Here is an 18744-nt window from a genome sequence, read left to right on the forward strand (position 1 = left end):
CAGCGGGGTGGGGATGCAAACCCTGGTTCGGGTAGGGGGTAATGAAAGTATAGAGGGTGCCAGAGGTGGAGGCAGGACAAGACACACTAGCAGACACACTATCAGATTCTATCAGATAAATATGACTTAAACCAGCCTAATGCAGTTCCTTTAATCCCAATAACATGTTCAAGTCTGTGTAATAAGATACTGTGATCGACCGTATCAAATGCAGCACTGAGATCCAACAGGACAAGCACAGACACAAGTCCGCTATCAGAGGCTAAGAGGAGATCATTGGTAACTTTCAGCAGTGCAGTTTCTGTGCTATGATGCACTCTGAATCCTGACTGAAACTCTTCAAACAGATTATTTCTGTGTAAATGATCACAAAGCTGAGCTGCAACTATTTTTTTTTTTTCAAGAACTTTAGACATAAAAGGGAGATTGAATATAGGTCTATAATGAGCCAACACTTCTGAATCAAGAGTAGGTTTTTTAAGTAAAGGTTTAATTACAGCAACCTTAAAAGTCTGAGGTACATATCCTGTCAACAAAGACAGATTGATCAGAAGCAGGAAGCAGCAAATGTCAGAATATCAGAAGAAACAGCTCAAAGCAGTTGAGCAGTGCAGTGTGCATTCTTTCATGCCACTTATTCAGTAAAATATTCTAGGTTTTAGAACTGAGAAAAAAATAGCCATTACAAATAAGCCTAAAGAAAAAGGTACAAGCAATGAACTTGTTCTGAGGCGGGAACACTGAAATATTACAGCTAAAGTGTCAGTTAAAGTTCAGAAAGGAGAAATGATTCATCACTTAAAAGTATTTGAAGTAGAACTTTATATTTGCATGTTTTGAGCCTTGATCGACACAGGTAGTTCCCATTTCATTGCAGTGCTTGATAGATCCCTCATCTTTGTGCCTACACTACAGTGAAAACAAAATGACTATTTTCTACCCTCTCTTATGTAAGGTCACATTAAGCTAGTAGAGCTTCAATCAAGGCCCAGATTGATCGTGTGATAAAAGGAGACACTCTGTAGAGTTGGAGGGAAGCTCTGCATTTTCTATTGTCTTGAGGCTACTAGCAGCCAGCCTTTCCTGATGGTTTCGCTGAAAGATTTGACCAATTGTGAAAAGCCAGTTATCAGATTGTAACTCCTAAATTGCTCTCACTTGAATTCTACTCAGCATCCTGTTTTTGGCCCTTGCATGTGGCACTGTGCGGGATCAGCATACACACACCCAGAGCTCTTCTGTCTCATAAATCCCCCCCGGTTCATACAAACAGAAAGAGATATTCACATGGACTTATAAACCCCACCAGCTGTCTCTAGATAAGGACTGCATTATTTTTTAGAATTCTGGGATTTCAGTTGTTTTTGTTTGGAATTGAACTGCGACTGTCAGCATGGCACCCAGCAGAAAAACTGCAGTTATGATGCATCTTACTTTGATGACAATGCAAAGTATTTAAATACTTTGAATAATGTCTTCTGGACTTAAGTAACGAACCGAGGTCAGGCAACATAGTGTTGGTGTCAACATTAGTAACATTTTGATTTAGTAGTGTTTATAGTAGGAAAATCCATGATGGATTAGGTGTTGTATGAAAACAAAAAGTATTTTCGTCTTCATTGTTCTCCAATTTGAAATGCTTTCGTAGCTAAAGGAGCTGTACAGTTTTAGACTTGTTCATTCAGTCATCAAGGCAGCCTCTCATTAACCTTAGGGTAGTCCCTGGTGCTCACTGCGGACACTGACTGATGTTGAGTGGAGATAGATTTGTCTCTTTAATGAACTAGTTCCTTATCCCCTTTTGTCACACTCCTCCTGCAGTGCTGGTGCTGCTGTTTGTGATGTGGATGAAAAGGAGGGACAAGGAGCGTCAGGCCAAGCAGCTTCTAATCGACCCAGAGGACGACGTCCGAGACAACATACTCAAATATGATGAAGAAGGTGGTGGAGAAGAGGACCAGGTATGCACTCATACAATTAGAAATACCCAACCACAGACGCGCTGTTGAAAACTACAGACACGTTGATACAAAATGACTTTCATTTTTTCTTTTACTCCCTCTTCTTTCACTGCCAGTTCTACTGAAACACACACATTCACAGATACACACAGAATGTGTTCTACAGACAAACATTCTCCCTCTCTACGGTTTTCAATCATCTGTCCTCCAGCTAAGATTCAGGCTACGGCTACACGAAAACGTTTTTCACTGTAAACGATACTTTTTCTTATCGTTTGGCTGTCGCGGCCACACGGAGCCGGCATTCCCACTACCCCAAAACGATAGTTTTTGAGAACGGGTTCCAGAGTGGGAAGATTTGAAAACGGTGTCGTTTCGTTTCCATTGTTACAGCGAAAACGGATTTGTTTACGTCTGCACAGCCACATGGCTAACGCAGTGACGTATTGAGAATGAGGAGTCACGTGACTCCGGTCAGCCGGTCGGCCATGTTGGCAGAAGAATCTATTGGTTGCCAGGGGCAACGCCATTAACTTAACGGATATCTTCTCGCATTTGTCATTTCGGCAGGGCAGAGACAAAATACAAAAGAAAGAAAGAAAGCAAAGCAATGGAGAGAGATAAGGCGAAAGAAAAGGGACCTTACAGGGACAAGCTTATTACAAGCGCAAAGCAGCGGTATTTAGAGAAACTGTCCAACATCCAAAATATTGATCCTTACGAGCTCCCTGCAGCAGAATGGCACAGAGACCTGGACCAGTTACCTCCGTGCACATATATGGACATAGTCAATTATCTTGTCTTTGGTGTAAGCTACTACACTATGCAGGAGTTTAAAAGTCACAAATCTTTGGAATCGTACGAGACTTTCTGCTGTGGCTGGGTGCAGGACTTGGCCATCTACAAGCCTCCAGGTGGCTCTGGTGATGATAACAGCGTTGTACTGGCAAAGGTAAGGTTCTTGTCATGCATTTTAGTGTGTTGTAATTACATTGCATTGAGACACTTCTTGACCAAAATGACAACGTAATTAACTGCGACTTGTTTTGTAAACACTAGATTAACGAGATGTTCAATGTACACAAACGTTTCCAATGTTTTGATGTATGCTAAAGCTTATGTTTAGGTATTTAGTTGTCATTTGATTTTAGCCCAACGACACATACTGTAGCAGGTTATTGTGTTGGGTGTTGGGGGCTGCAAAGTGAACAAACCAGTTCTGGGTTGGCTAGGGTACTTATGTGTGATTGCAAGGCGTACATTCCTGGTTAGATTTAAGCCATTATCAATGTGTCTAAAGTGTAGACTGTAACTTGAAATAAATGCTTTTTACTGTTTAGTTTATTTCACTTTATTTATTTTACAGGTCCTGCATTCACGGAGACTCTGAGCCTCCACTTACCAGTCCAGTGGTATCACTTCAGTTGTGTGGGGCTTGTGGACAGACCCTCCGCTGACACGCCATGGTTTTGCTCTTCTTGTGCTGAATAGTGTTTCTTTGTTCTTTTGCACTAGTAACAGAATTATTTTATTATTGCTTGTTGTCAATGTTTACATGCTGGAAATTTTTATACTTTTTATTCTGAATGCACACATGTTCTTTTGCACTGTTAACTTTTCCTAGAGGTATATTGCATTCTGCACCTTGCACCCTTATTCTTTTTTCCTGTTCTGTTAATAAACATTGTTAAGCCATATCAAGTTGTTTCAAGCATTTATTTCAAACAAATTAAAAGGTAATGAACAAGGCACTCAAACATTTATTTCAAACAAATTAAAAAGTAATGAACAATGAGGAATGAACTCAAACAACACTTTTGCACATGTTCGTTAAGGCACAGCAAACAGTGACAATCTTATCTAAAGGCATTAGGTTTTCACCCTCACATTTGAGCAGCATGTGCACAGGTACAGTTGAATGTAAAAATCTGAATTTGTCCTGTCAGCGTGGTTCTCCAACATCTCATATGATGGCTTACCTACAACAGAATAAATAGTTTATAAAAAAAATCTATGCAATCAATGGCAAACCCATCACAGAACACATGCAAAATAAAGATACAGACTGAGAGGGTAACGCTGCTCATGGTATGACAAAAGGGCTGAAGGGGTACATATTAACACATTAGCCACATTAGGGGGTAGTTAACATTAATTTTCGAAGAGGCAACAGTTTGCAAATTGAGCATTTTCGAACAGGCAACAGTTCGCTAGTTAGCTCGCTAGGCAGCAACGTCAGGTGCACTTCAGGGTTTGCAACAACATAAAGTAACTTCGTAGCTTTAAGAGACAACAACATAAAGAGATTTTTAGATAACTACCCGAGTGAAAATGTAGAGAACACACTCATCGACGGAGGGGTGCAATCGAAAGTAAGGTCCAGCCAGCCAGGCAACCCGGCGTCTCCTCGTCAGGTCAGACGCCTGCTCTCCCTGATGCTGCATCCATTTAGGAAACCGAAAAAAAATGTATTTCGTTGTTCCTATGTTTCCCAAACGTATTATGTGAGGTACTGGAACAGTTCTTCACACAGCAGTGATTTCCAGGCATGTTCTTGCAATTCCGCACTGTTTAAACTTACTGATTTAAAAACACACGCGTACAATGTAAACGAACGGAGAGAATGGCATTTTCTTGCTAGCATTCTGCCAACATGGCGGATAGGGGCGGGGCTCTGTACTATGACGATAACTCCTCATTCTCAATACACATACGTCAGTGACCACAACAAAAAGCGGCTTCTATTCAAAATCCGGAAGAAGAAAACAACACAACAAGGACAGACAGCGATCATCATGGACCCCACAACATTGATAGCAGCACTGCTGCAGACACTGCTAACTACAGCGGCGTTGTTGAAGGAACAACGTGAGCTTCGCGCTGGTAGAAGTAGGGGCGTACACGCATGCGCATTGCTTCTTCTATTGTTCTGGTGTAACCGGTGGGGGTGGCTTACAGCGCACATAGAGGTGTGGCGTGTGTACTGCATCGTTTTCAGCAAGCATCGCGTTTCCATCTGGACAGAGAAGCTTCCCTGTGTGGTCGAAATCGTTTTCGTACCCGTTTTTAAAAAAACCCTTGTTTCGTTTTCGTGTAGCCGTAGCCTCAGTGTACTATAAAGAGGGCCTCCAAACAGGATTAATTGCTCTCTGTTGGAGAACAATTTCATGTGTCTCTCCAAACAACTTCTCTGCTTATGCCAAGCACATAAGCTGCTTTGCACTTCTACTGGGGATATGTTAACCCTTATTTACCCGAAGAAAGAGAGCATCTTTGAACAGCAGTTTATTAAGAAAGGAGGCAACTGTATAACTGTACAGTTGCACATAGATTGACTGTTATTCTGTTATTAATATGTACAGAACTGATGGTGACTACAGCTGCCACCATCTTTGTTTATGAATGCCATGGATGCAGGTGTGATTCCGTCATCCCGATTCAGAACCACTTTCTCTATTTCTCTCCGTCCCACTTAGCAGGAGCATTAGCCACATGGCCTCTCCATGGAGAAACAGGAACTCATTCTTGGAAGATTATTCTCAAATCTGTACAATACAATCCTGTTCCTGTCTGGCTTGAAATGTAGAATATGATGAACTAGATGCATTTGGCCCCAGTTTGACTCAGATACTTTTGTTGCTGCTTTATCTCAATGAGCGTTTAGTTAAAAAGTATAAAAATTGTTCATCTAAATGGTAGATTTCAGCTTTTTTTTTTTAAATGTCTATTTTAGCATTCCTTAAATTTTAACCTGATGAATCTTATCAGTTTGAAAACTAAAGAATAAGTCAAACAATATCACAGACAGGCTACTCAACACCACCTTCCAACAGATTAAAGTGTGGGCTTAACTTGGTGACTGTCTTGTTTGACTTTCATCCATCAATTCAATTCAATTCAATTTATTTATAAAGCGCCAAATTACAACAAATATCATATCGAGGCACTTCAATGATATAGTCCAATTCAAGCCAATTGGAGTACAATTCATTGTAATCATAATTCATTTCAAAATAATCCAATTCATACATATAGAGCCAATTCAAAAACCATTTCCTCGTTAAGGAAACCAACAGATTGCACTGAAACTTGTCTTCAGTCCAATCTCCCGTCCTGAGCATACCTGAGGCGACTGTGGAGAGAAACGACTCCCTTTGGACAGGAAGAAACCTCTGGCAGAACCAGACTCAGGAAGGGTGGCCATCCGCCTCCACCAGCTGGGGTTTGAGAAGACAGAAAAGAGGGGACAACAAACACTGTAACACCATTCAAAAGATACTTGTTGGAACAGGGAAACACGAGTTAATGACCACAATAATGTCACATATACATAAAGAGAGTAAAGTGAGGAAAGGTGTGACAGATGAGGCCCCCCAGCAGTCTGGGCCTATAGCAGCTTAACTATGGGATGTTTCAGGATTACCTGAGCCATCCCTATTCAAGGTAAACACAAGAAACTTGTGCTAACGAAAAAATAAATAATAAAATAAAGGAGCAGACTCAGTGAGTAATTCCCTATACTCCCTATATAGATCTGCTCCTCACACCACAACAACCATCTTTTTACAGCCACAAGCTACCTCAGCCTCTCACCAACTGCACACCAGTCACAGCGGGGTGGGGATGCAAACCCTGGTTCGGGTAGGGGGTAATGAAAGTATAGAAGGTGCCAGAGGTGGAGGCAGGACAAGACACACTAGCAGATACACTATCAGATTCAACAGACCTAACTATAAGCTTTATAAAAAAGGAAAGTTTTAAGCCTGGTCTTAAAAGTGGAAAGGGTGTCTGCTTCCCGGACATTTACTGGCAGCTTATTCCACAGAGAGGGGCCTGATAACTGAAGGCTCTGCCTCCCATTCTACTTTTAGAAACTCTGGGAACCTCAAGTAAACCTGCAGTTTGGGAACGAAGTGCTCTGTTAGGAAAATATCTTACAATGAGATCTTTAAGATATGATGGAGCTCGGTCATTAAGAGCTTTATATATAAGGAGAAGAATCTTAAATTCTATTCTGAATTTAACAGGGAGCCAATGAAGAGAAGCTAAAACTGGAGAAATATGATCTCTCCTGTTAGTTCTCATCAAAACTCTGGCTGCAGCATTTTGGATCAACTGAAGGCTTTTCAGAGAATATGTGGGACAGCCCAATAATAAAGAATTACAGTAGTCCAATCTTGAAGTAACAAATGCATGAATTAGTTTTTCTGCATCACTCTGAGACAAGATGTTCCTGATTTTAACAATATTACGAAGGTGAAAGAAGGCAGTCCTAGAAACCTGTTTTATATGCGAGTCAAATGATAAGTTCTGGTCAAAAATAACTCCAAGGTTCCTCACTGTAGAACTAGAAGCCAAGGAAATACCATCTAGCTAGACAATTTCTCCCTGAAACGCTCAGGTCCAAAGATAACGACTTCAGTTTTGTCTGAATTTAGAAGCAGACAGTTCTGAGTCATCCAGGTCTTTATGTCTTTAAGACATGCTTGTAGTCTGACCAACCTATTGGGTTCATCTGGTTTATAGATAAGTACAGCTGGGTATCATCAGCATAGCAATGGAAATTTATGCCATGCTGTCTAATAATGTTACCTAATGGAAGCATGTATAAAGTGAAAAGAATCGGTCCAAGCACAGAACCCTGGGGAACTCCATGACTTACTCTGGTGTGTGAGGAAGATTCTTCATTTACAAGAACAAACTGAAATCTATCAGATAAATATGACTTAAACCAGCCTAATGCAGTTCCTTTAATCCCAATAACATGTTCAAGTCTGTGTAATAAGATACTGTGATCGACCATATCAAATGCAGCACTGAGATCCAACAGGACAAGCACAGACACAAGTCCGCTATCAGAGGCTAAGAGGAGATCATTGGTAACTTTCAGCAGTGCAGTTTCTGTGCTATGATGCACTCTGAATCCTGACTGAAACTCTTCAAACAGATTATTTCTGTGTAAGTGATCACAAAGCTGAGCTGCAACTATTTTTTCAAGAACTTTAGACATAAAAGGGAGATTGGATATAGGTCTATAATGAGCCAACACTTCTGAATCAAGAGTAGGTTTTTTTTAAAACAACATAGGTAACATGAGAAAACGTCCCGTAAGCCCCGGCAACAACACATTCACTTCCACTTGAACACTCTGCGTTACTGAGTAACTGTTACTGTGGCAACATTAGTTCCGCTATATACAGGGCTCTGATGGAACATTCTTCCTTCTCACCCGGCCGTTGATCCGTTGGTAAAAACATGCCCGTTAGTGCATAATATTCCTCCTCGGAAAAAAGTAGTCGTTAAACTTCCCGGTAACGATGAAAAAGCCATTGCTGTCCTCGTCGTGAGCAAACGTGAATGACTTAAAAATGTTTGCGGCCTCGTTGCCCATGGCATAAGTACGGAAGCGTATTGCTGCCACTACGAAAAAAAAAGGAGGCTCAGTATCACGTTATTACGTGAAACGTTTATTGTTATAACAATATCTTTTTCACGTTTTAACAATATATTTATCACGTTATAACGTGAAACTATCACGTTATTTCAAGATACAAAAGTTCACGTTATAACGTGATATTATCACGTTATTTCAAGATAAGATATTTTCACGTTAAAACGTGAAAATACTTTCTTTTGACTTTCATGTCAAAAGAAAGTATGGTTTTACGTTATTTCAAGATAAGACAGAAACAGAGATGAGGCAAGAGTAGGCTATGGCTCGTTTACACGATTCAATTGAATTATACTTTAATCTTGGTTTGAGACATGGAGAGATTTTACAGTTATTGAACACAGTGGATAATATTGTTATTAGTATGCGTACTCTAAGAAGGATTTTGAAACGCATGGGTTTGTATCGAAGAAAGAATGAATCTGATCCTCTTGAGGTAGCATCGTTCCTCATTGATCAGCTGGATGAGCACGGAAGGCTCCATGGATATAAGCTCCACCATCTCAACTGCATCCAAGCTGGATATGTTGCATTTGTTGAAGTTTCTCGACCCTCGTGGTGTTGAACAAAGACGGAGAAATCGCTTGATGCGGCGCATGTACTTTAACCCTGGGCCTAATTTTACGTGGCATGTTGACTCTTAGGCCGATTTCAGACTAGAGCGTGGCGTGGCGGCAGCGAGACGACGGCAGCGAGACGATGGCAGTCTTAACGCCAGTTATCAGGCGGTGTGTTCTACTTGGCTTTTCACACCGGACAGTCCGCGGCTGCGGTAGTTCCGCTCCTGCCCTGTCTGCATTTACCATTCAGTTCAACGGGACACCGCCGGCCACCGCCGTCGTTTTTTCTGCCCATTTGTTGTTTTTCGCATAACTTCTTTTCCGTTTTGCAGTAGAAGTCTCCTGGTTATTAGTGTCATCATCATTCCCACCAATGCCCATCTTTTTTTTCAGTTTTTCAAGCATTGAATGTTTTGTTGATTCTTTTGCACTTGCACCATTATGTTGCAAACAGAAGTGTCTTGCTGCAATCCGATCTCCTTAAGTTGGAATGTAGCCAGCCAGAGTGTTCTCATCCATACAATCAATGACTGTGGCATCAATCTGTCAAGACAGACATAATAATTACAACTGAAGTACAAGACTACATTACTTATGTACACACAAAGGAAAAACAGAGGGGTAGTAGGTGATATATAATAAGTATAGTTGGTATAATACCCTTGCCCTTACCAACTGTCTACCTGGACTGGACCTCTACACTCGCTGCCACAGTTTGTATTCTAGCCACCACTCGATGCTCGAATGTGTTTGACTGTTGCGATAATTGAGTTCCATGATCGATTATTCCTGTCTGATGTCGTTGCCTAGTGATTGAGTAAACAATTGTTACCACATCCTTGCGTCTGTGCGTATTTATTATTATATTATAGGAAACCCACATCAAGCGATAGTATAATAATACAGCGCTGGACAAACTGCACAACAATGAGAGAAAGAGAGAGGGGGAGCGGGGGAGCGGGAGAGTAAGAGTGGAAATGGCCCCGGCACAATCAGGAGCTGGCTCTGATCGTTCACTTCGAAGAGCCGTCTCGTTCGTTCGCCCAGGCACATCACTAAAGCTAAAGCAAAGTGCCCGATGGGGTTAGCTTTAGCTGCTGCGCCAGGATTTGGCTTATGTTGTAGAGAGTTTGCTCGTTTCTTTTCCTACTGATATCTCGCTGTGATCCCGGAAAACAGAGCGATGGGTAGAATAGCGCCGAAGTATTGCTAAAAGGCAACATTTACTGGTATTGCCACTGGCATTTTATCCTAAATATATTTTATACATTTGCTATAACAATGTTGTGGACATTGCAGTGCCTTCCTAACCCATAGCAAATTCTATGCTAAGTGTGTTTTTCTTCCTCAAACTCAGCGTGTACCTGCTTCTACAAACAGTCGAGGAGCTGCTTACCAGGCTTACTGGCTAGCTAAATTAGCCACCGTAAGCTAACCATACATAACGATTGAATTAGATGGGCTGTAAAAATGACATTTTTATTCAGCAATTACACTTACATGATCTTGCTCCATGCGAAGGGGACAGTCTTCTGGCACACCACGACCTCGAAGATATATGGACAGTTGAGCATCCACATTTTGAGACACGACGATGTGTCATGCGGCGCCAAGTTCACAGTGGGAGAAGCAAATAGGCTAGTATCTTAAAACCATACTCTCGCGTTATAACGTGAAAATTTGTATCTTGAAATAACGTGATAGTTTCATGTTATAACGTGATAAATATATTGTTAAAACGTGAAAAAGATATTGTTATAACAATAAACTTTTCACGTAATAACGTGATACTGAGCCTCCTTTTTTTTTCGTAGAGTGGCAGCAATACGCTTCCGTACATAAGTCAGGCAGCTCACTTGTATTTGTCTTTGCTCGAACTGTCGCTTCCACTCAGGCGGCTTGTCAAAAGTAACGCAGGGCTCTCAAGTTTCACGCAATGAGCGTGAAACACACGCATTTCAACAAGTTCACACGCTCACACGCCACACATGCCATTTCTCACGCTGAGAAATGATCAACTTCGTCGCACAGAAATTCTAATGGCCTATACTATAAACGAGTCAATGGCAGGTTACTGTGCGCTCGCACAGCTCAGAACTATAGCTCTGGTACAGCTGTCTGGATTTAGCAACCCATCGGCAAATAACAAAATAGAATTTCTCAGCCAATCAGAAAACAGAATTTCTTGTTGCTGGGTGAGGTCGGAAATAGCTTTCAGCTGCAAGCACGCGTTCCATGAATGCACAGCGGACATAACCTATTATGCTCTGAATGCGTGCAGAAGTTGTAGACGAGCTGGAGGTGGAAGAGAACCAAGAGGATCATCAGCAGGTCATATCTTCATTTATTTTAATCTTTTATTAGCTACAATAGTTTTCCTACTCGTTGTAAAAGACCAATACCTGCCGATTAAAGTGTTCGTTGGAGTAGTAGACCTAAATATTCAGCACACACCCTTTGACATGAGCAACTTAATGAAAAATGAAAAATATGTAGGAGTGTAATTAGGCTTCGGTGGTTCATTTTTTTCAAAGGTGACTGGTATGAGCAGATTCCCAATAAGGCTATCTACAATTACCAAACTGGTATTAGTTCTGCCACACTGAAATGCTGATGCAGAGAGGGTTTTTTCCATGGTGGCGCTCAATAAAACCAAGACCAGGAACACTTTGTTTCTGAATGGAACTCTGTCATCCATCATGACTGTGAAAATGGCTGACATTGAGCCACAGTGCTTTAAATGGGAGCCCCCAATATCAGTCATCAAGCATCAAAATCTGCCACAAACACTTACAACAACACTCATAAACAAACACACACAGAGAGGGACTGCTCAAGGGGCCCATTTGGGGTTATGTTTGTTTTTCTTAATTTAAGTTGTCTGTTTTTTTGTTTGTTAAGACTTAGCTTACCTAAAACAATTTATTTTAAAATATAGCAGAATTTAGTGTAAAAAAACGAAAGAAACCCCCCCGCGCATACGGCCCGGCCCCTGCCCCGCCCGAATCTCACTCCAAGCAAACTTGAAAACTTGAGAACCCTGGTAACGTTTTCTGGAGGGTTAAACTTTATCTTTTTCTTTTTGCTGACCGTCTTACTTTGTCTCTTGAAACTTTGAAACTACTTCTGATACCATGTAGAATGATCGAGGGCCGGCTTGATCCATTTATATTTAGTTTTAATGACAGCTCAAAACATCAACACATACGGGCATACGAAAACGTCCCGTTACCCCTGGCAACAACACATTCACTTCCACTCGAACATTCTGCGTTACCAGAGCCTTATACAAAGAGCGTTCCGACACTTTTTAAACTAACAGACCCATGGTCACGTGGTTCATGCAGCTCCGAATAGTTCCAACATCCCAGCGTTGTCAGTCAGTTTGAACGGATTTTAGTGGAACGGAGCACAAAAACAAGTTTAACATTTACGACGCAGTTTTCGGTAAATATTGACCAACAATGTGCATTGATTACTACACGGACGATGTATTTTATCAAAGTTTCTCTTCTTTGGAGCGGCAGAGACACATTTATCACTGTTTTAAATTGTAGAGGGATGCTAACATTGGAATGCTATACCTTGTCCTCCTTTATACTTAATCATGCCAATGGTCCAGCTCATAGACATAAGAATAGACGCCGCATCGACCGCTACTGCCTATTGGTGCTGACGAGCCGTGGGGCCGCCATCTTGGACCAGTCACCCGCTCCACTCAGTGTAATCTGGCTGGCTGGCGCAATGAAGTATTTCCTTTCCCCTTGAAGCAAAAATGTTTGTAATACTGTGCTTTGCACTTAAAAATAGCTTGGCTTGAGTAACTGTAATTCTAAAATGTGAGTGTTTGACTTTGTGTTGGTGTTTAGGACTATGATCTGAGCCAGCTGCAGCAGCCTGATGCCCTGGAGCCAGAGTGTCTGAAAGTGGGCATCAGACGTCTGGATGAGAGGCCCCTCCATCATGATCACCAGTACCCCCTCCGCTCTGCTGCCCCCCACCAAGGAGACATTGGAGATTTCATCCAAGAGGTACAAGAATAAGTTGGGTCTGAGTGTTTCTGTATCTGCTGACAGATACATCGGGGACATACTCTATGGCAACACTGATGTCTAAAATTTCATGGAAGGTTTCCAGTCCTCAATGAGGTTCAGTTTGTTTGCACAGATTTAATGCTGCTTTCTGCCACACACTTCTCGGCTCACAGAAAGTGATGAATCACATCTTCAGTGAAATAAAAGCAGTGAATGAACAGTGTCCATAGAAATTGGATTTGCCAATGTTCTTCTGCTTCTTTTATTTCTGTTCTCTCCCTGGGTGTAAAGCATCATAGCCACACAATTAGTTTGACTATGATGGCTATGGCTATTTTAAAAAAAATTGAATGAATGTTTAAATAAATACAGAAATTATTCAACAAACTTCTGCACATTTAGACTATATTCACGCTTTGAATCATTTGTGTAATTTCTTCCTCTAGTGAGAAAAAATGGGCACATCTCATCACAGGTGCTTTGTCCAGTTCACCAGGCTGTGGTTGCATGTTCTATCTACAGCTCTTCAGCAGCTCACACATAAAATGTAAAAAAACATGAAACTGAAAAATAAATGTGTTTTTATCAATGATATGATTATAAGCTGATGAGAGCAGCCTAAGTAAGATGGAAAGCATAACTGCTAAAGGCATACATAAAGCAAAACCGAATACAGGAATAGTTCTCCAGGCTTCTTGAAGGACATCCCAAAGCTCTTCTTTGGATGTGGGCTGCCTTTTGTTCAATTCAATTCATTTTTATTTATATAGCGCCAAATACAACAAATGTCATCTCAAGGCACTTAGATAGTAAGTCCAATTCAAGCCAATTGGAATTCAATTCATTGTAATCATAATTATTCATAAAATAATCCAATTCGTTCATATAGAGCCAATTCAAAAACAATTTCCTAGCTAAGAAAACCAACAGATTGCACCGAAACTTTTCCTTTTTCGGTCCAATCTCCCGGCCTGAGCGTGCCTGAGGCGACTGTGGAGAGAAACGACTCCCTTTTAACATGAAGAAACCTCTGGCAGAACCAGACTCAGGAAGGGTGGCCATCCGCCTCCACCAGCTGGGGTTTGAGAAGACAGAAAGGGGGGAGGGGGGGGCACTGTAACACCATTCAAAGGATATCTGTTGGAACAGGGAAACACGAGTTAATGACCACAATAATGTCACATATACATAAAGAGAGTAAAGTGAGGAAAGGTGTGACAGATGAGGCCCCCCAGCAGTCTGGGTCTATAGCAGCTTAACTATGGGATGTTTCAGGATTACCTGAGCCATCCCTAACTATAAGCTTTATAAAAAAGGAAAGTTTTAAGCCTGGTCTTAAAAGTGGAAAGGGTGTCTGCTTCCCGGACATTTACTGGCAGCTGGTTCCACAGAGAGGGGCCTGATAACTGAAGGCTCTGCCTCCCAAACTGGCAGCTGGTTCCACAGAGAGGGGCCTGATAACTGAAGGCTCTGCCTCCCATTCTACTTTTAGAAACTCTGGGAACCTCAAGTAAACCTGCAGTTTGGGAATGAAGTGCTCTGTTAGGAAAATATCTTACAATGAGATCTTTAAGATATGATGGAGCTCGGTCATTAAGAGCTTTATATGTAAGGAGAAGAATCTTAAATTCTATTCTGAATTTAACAGGGAGCCAATGAAGAGAAGCTAAAACTGGAGAAATATGATCTCTCCTGTTAGTTCTCATTAGAACTCTGGCTGCAGCATTTTGGATCAGCTGGAGGCTTTTCAGAGAATATAGCCGCTTTCGGACAGACCGTTCTAAGAAGTAGTTATCAGAACTACCCTCCTCGAATTTCGTTCTGATAACTGTCCTTCTGTTTCAGTCTGCATTCGCACATGAGTCGGGACCTGATAGGGACTGATGCGCCGCGTGCAGCCGTCTGCTTCAGTGACGTGTTAGCCGTTAGCCGTTTAGCGCTACATTCAAACACAAAACAAAACAGTAAAAGTAATTAAAGAAGAAAAAACACCACCAAGAAGCTAACATGGAGAGCGGGGAGGCCACCGTGTTCATGGTCTGCATGATGGTGATATTAATCATGGACGATCACATCGGGCGTCTAATATCGAGGCTGGAAGAGCTCACAGAGAGAGTCAGGAGATACTTTTTCATTTCATGAAGGAAGAAAGGAGAGCAGAGCGCTGCAGACAAATGAGACCAGTGTAAGTTTAACTTATTAAACACGCGCCGGTTGTGTCTGTGTCTATGAGGAAACATTTCAGCCGTGATAGCGTGACATGGGGCGTAGCTACCGACCACCACACACCTCCGTTAGATTCGTTCTATAAGAACTATGAAAAGACCCGACCTCGGAGAAGGAGCTAAATAGTTATAGGAACTAAGGGAGAAAGCCCCGAGTTCCTGTATGTCCGAACACGGGAGAAAACGGCCCCGCGGATTAAAAGGTTATTACAACTGCCAAAGGTTCCTACAGTCCGAAAGCGGCTTATGTGGGACAACCCAATAATAAAGAATTACAGTAGTCCAATCTTGAAGTAACAAATGCATGGACTAGTTTGTTCCGTTCTCTGCCAACATGATCCCACCCTGCTTCAGTAATGTTGAGGTCCAGGCTCTGGGGAGGATTCATCCCTCCATCAGACCTGTTGCCACTGGTTTTCAGCCCACTTCTTGTGTCCTTTGGCACAGCTCAGCCTTTTCTCCCTGTTTCCCTTCCTTAAGAACGGCTTCTTGACAGCCACCCTTCCATGGAGCCCATTTCTGATGAGGCTTGGGCCAACAGCAGATGGATCAGCTGAAGGTCCAGATGCATCTCTCAGCTCCTGTGTCAGGTCTTTGCTGGATTTCAGATCCTGTTCATCTGCTGTAGATAGTTCTTTAGGCCTGACACTTCTTCTTTTGTCCTCCACATGTCCAGTTTCCTCAAATATTTTAAGGACACACTGCACACCATGCTGAGATATGCCAAGTTTTCATCTAACAGCTCTTTGGGAATCACCTTGTTGCTGCAGAAATCCTGTTTTCTGTCTGTCACACTGTGTTATCTTTGCTGTTTTTCAGAGATGCAGCTAAAGAAATGGGAACAAATGATGTGTCTCTGTGACAGGCTGCTGGGAAAAGTGCCTAAAGATCCAGTTTAAAATGGCTTCTTTGCTAAGTTGGACACAACACTGGTTCATCCCTTGAGTTAGGAGCCTTTTTTCTGCCTGAATGGTTCATAGCTTTTATTGGCAGCTTTGTGGCATAGTGTGGGAATAATTGGCTTGTCATAAATGTGAACAAGCCAAAGTAGATTTTAGGAGGACCAGGTATAAGCCACCATTGTCATACTTTGAGGAAATGGAGGTGGTGGAAGACTACACATACTTGCGTGTTCACCTGGACAACAGTCTGCAGCCAGATGTTGCATATCTTCTGTAAGCCTCTGGTGGAGAGTGCAATCTGCTTTGGAGCCATCTGTTGGAGCAGCAGCAACTGAAACTGAATAAGAGGTTTAAGTAGGCTGAATGAGGACTGCTCTGGAGCCCCTGGAGCTGATTATGCAAAGAAGAAGGTTGTACAAGTTACTAAACATAATGAACAACACTGCATATCCTCTACATACCACAGTGACACAACAACCAAATAAGTTCAGTGGGATGGTTAATAGAACACTTGTAGTTTGTAAGTCCCTCTACCAGAAATAGATTTTTTTCTTTTAACTCACTTAAAATCTGAGCCTCTCAGCCTCTCACCAACTGCACACCAGTCACAGCGGGGTGGGGATACAAACCCTGGTTCGGGTAGGGGGTATAAATAGAAAGAGGTAAAGATAACACACGAGCAGAGTCAGCAGACAAACTCTCCTAAACAGTCCTACAGTCACTAAAAATTCCAGCAAAAACAAAGCCATACAGGCCAACTCACCTAAAATGGCCACCTGTTTTCAAAAGGCTCACATGGGCCACACACCCTCCACTTAAATACATCCTGGATTTCTTCTTTGCTTCTTCCGAGAGTCTGTTTACCCTAAGTGCCCCCCCTGCTGGGCCCCCAGCTGCTATTGCTTCTTCTAATCCAAATCCACTGACTGGACTTTACTGCCTCATCTGACACTTCCTTCACTATTTTCCTCACACTCTGTCCACTTACACCCAGCTCCCTCAACAATGAGACAACAGACTTTGCAACAAATCCTCTACATCCTACTTCCACTGGACAGATTCTAACCTTCCATCCTCGCTGCTCTGCTTCTGCCCCCAACTCTACATATCTAAGCTTTTTCCTTTCATACGCTTCTGCTACTAATTCCTCCCAAGGAACAGTCAGCTCTATGAAATAGACTCTCATTCTACTCCTAGACAACAAGACTGAGAGGCTATCTCTGGGGAACAACAAGCTCATCTCCTAAATCTGCCTGCATCTCCCAATCACAAGCATCCTCCAAGCTGCCGTGCCTCCTTATCGTCTTATTAACTTTCTCCCCCTCTTGGACAAACTGAATTGCCACTATCTTCACCTTAGACCCTCCCTTCGTTTATCTTCAATACCTGCAGCTAAGCTTTTTAGTACTCGGTCATGTCGCCATGGACAGACTAACCTTACAACATGACAAAATATGCCTTAAGAAGAAGAATAAACATTATTTGTAGGCTTCATATTAAGTATCAAAGATTTGAAAAGGTATTTGTATATTCATGGAGTCTTACTCTGAGGAAGACAAAAATGACATTTTATAGTATGGATGGTTTTTCATTTTAGCCATCATGTGACTGGTGCTTTTTCTTCTCACACATCTGTGAAAGGTCACAGCTAGAATTTTCCTCACAGATACTCATAAGCATAGGTAGCATTCAGACTTTAAAAAAAGAAAAATAACACTGCTATCATTTTTATCTTGAAAGGATGAACACCAAGAGTTCATTCAGTCACTTCAATGAGGATATGGTCGCTGATGCACAGATTTAAAATGGAGGCAATATTTTATATTAATTGGCAATAAAAAGTGATTTTGAGAAATGATTGGCTTGATTTTTAGAGAACTTGTATTAGAAGAGGTAATTGTTTTTCGGGTTGAATAAACCTACACGATGAGTTGGTAGACATGCATTGCATTCGCTGCTTGCTTCAAGGACAAAACATTTAGCACTTTAATAACTGGTGTGCAATGACACAGAAGTGCAGCAAGAGACCAGTGGTTTGTGCTAAGGCTAAAAGCAAACCCTAGATGTCCAGCTCATCTCATCAACATTCATTGGTTGTTTGCCAGGAGAATAGAATAGAAAAATACTTTATACATCCCCCAGTGGGGGAAATTCAAATTAGTCAAATGGCTCAAAAAAAATTGAATATTTACCATGATTGTATTTAAGAACAATGATAATAACTAGAAAATTTCTGAAGAAATTTAGAAGGGGCCTGCCAAAGTGTGCGTATCGCTCAACCAATCACGGCTGCTCAGGAATGGTTCGCAAGGCCTAAAGAAGAAGCATTCAAGCCTAAACTGCATCAAAGGATGACATGGATGCTTCTTCTTAAAGCGGCGAACAGTCCCTTTAAAGAGGCGAACTGGCCCTTTAAAGCGGCAAACTGTCCCTTTAAAGAGGCGAACTGGCCCTTTAAAGAGGCGAACTGGCCCTTTAAAGAGGCGAACTGGCCCTTTAAAGAGGCGAACTGTCCCTTTAAAGCGGCGAACTGTCCCTTTAAAGAGGCGAACTGGCCCTTTAAAGAGGCAAACTGGCCCTTTAAAGCGGCGAACTGTCCCTTTAAAGAGGC

General features: G+C 41.9%; 1 protein-coding gene across 1 annotated transcript in view; it reads left to right on the forward strand.

Annotated features, from left to right (window-relative positions):
* The window catches only part of LOC142400024 (cadherin-2-like), a 208287-nt gene that overhangs the window by 170868 nt on the left and 18675 nt on the right, over positions 1-18744 (forward strand). The window contains exons 14-15 of the mRNA XM_075484583.1: positions 1822-1961; positions 12842-13003. Of these exons, the coding sequence (XP_075340698.1) occupies positions 1822-1961; positions 12842-13003 (302 nt within the window). The remainder of the gene's footprint in view (positions 1-1821; positions 1962-12841; positions 13004-18744) is intronic.

This window comes from Odontesthes bonariensis, chromosome 15 (genome assembly GCF_027942865.1).
Source record: "Odontesthes bonariensis isolate fOdoBon6 chromosome 15, fOdoBon6.hap1, whole genome shotgun sequence".
NCBI lineage: Eukaryota > Metazoa > Chordata > Actinopteri > Atheriniformes > Atherinopsidae > Odontesthes > Odontesthes bonariensis.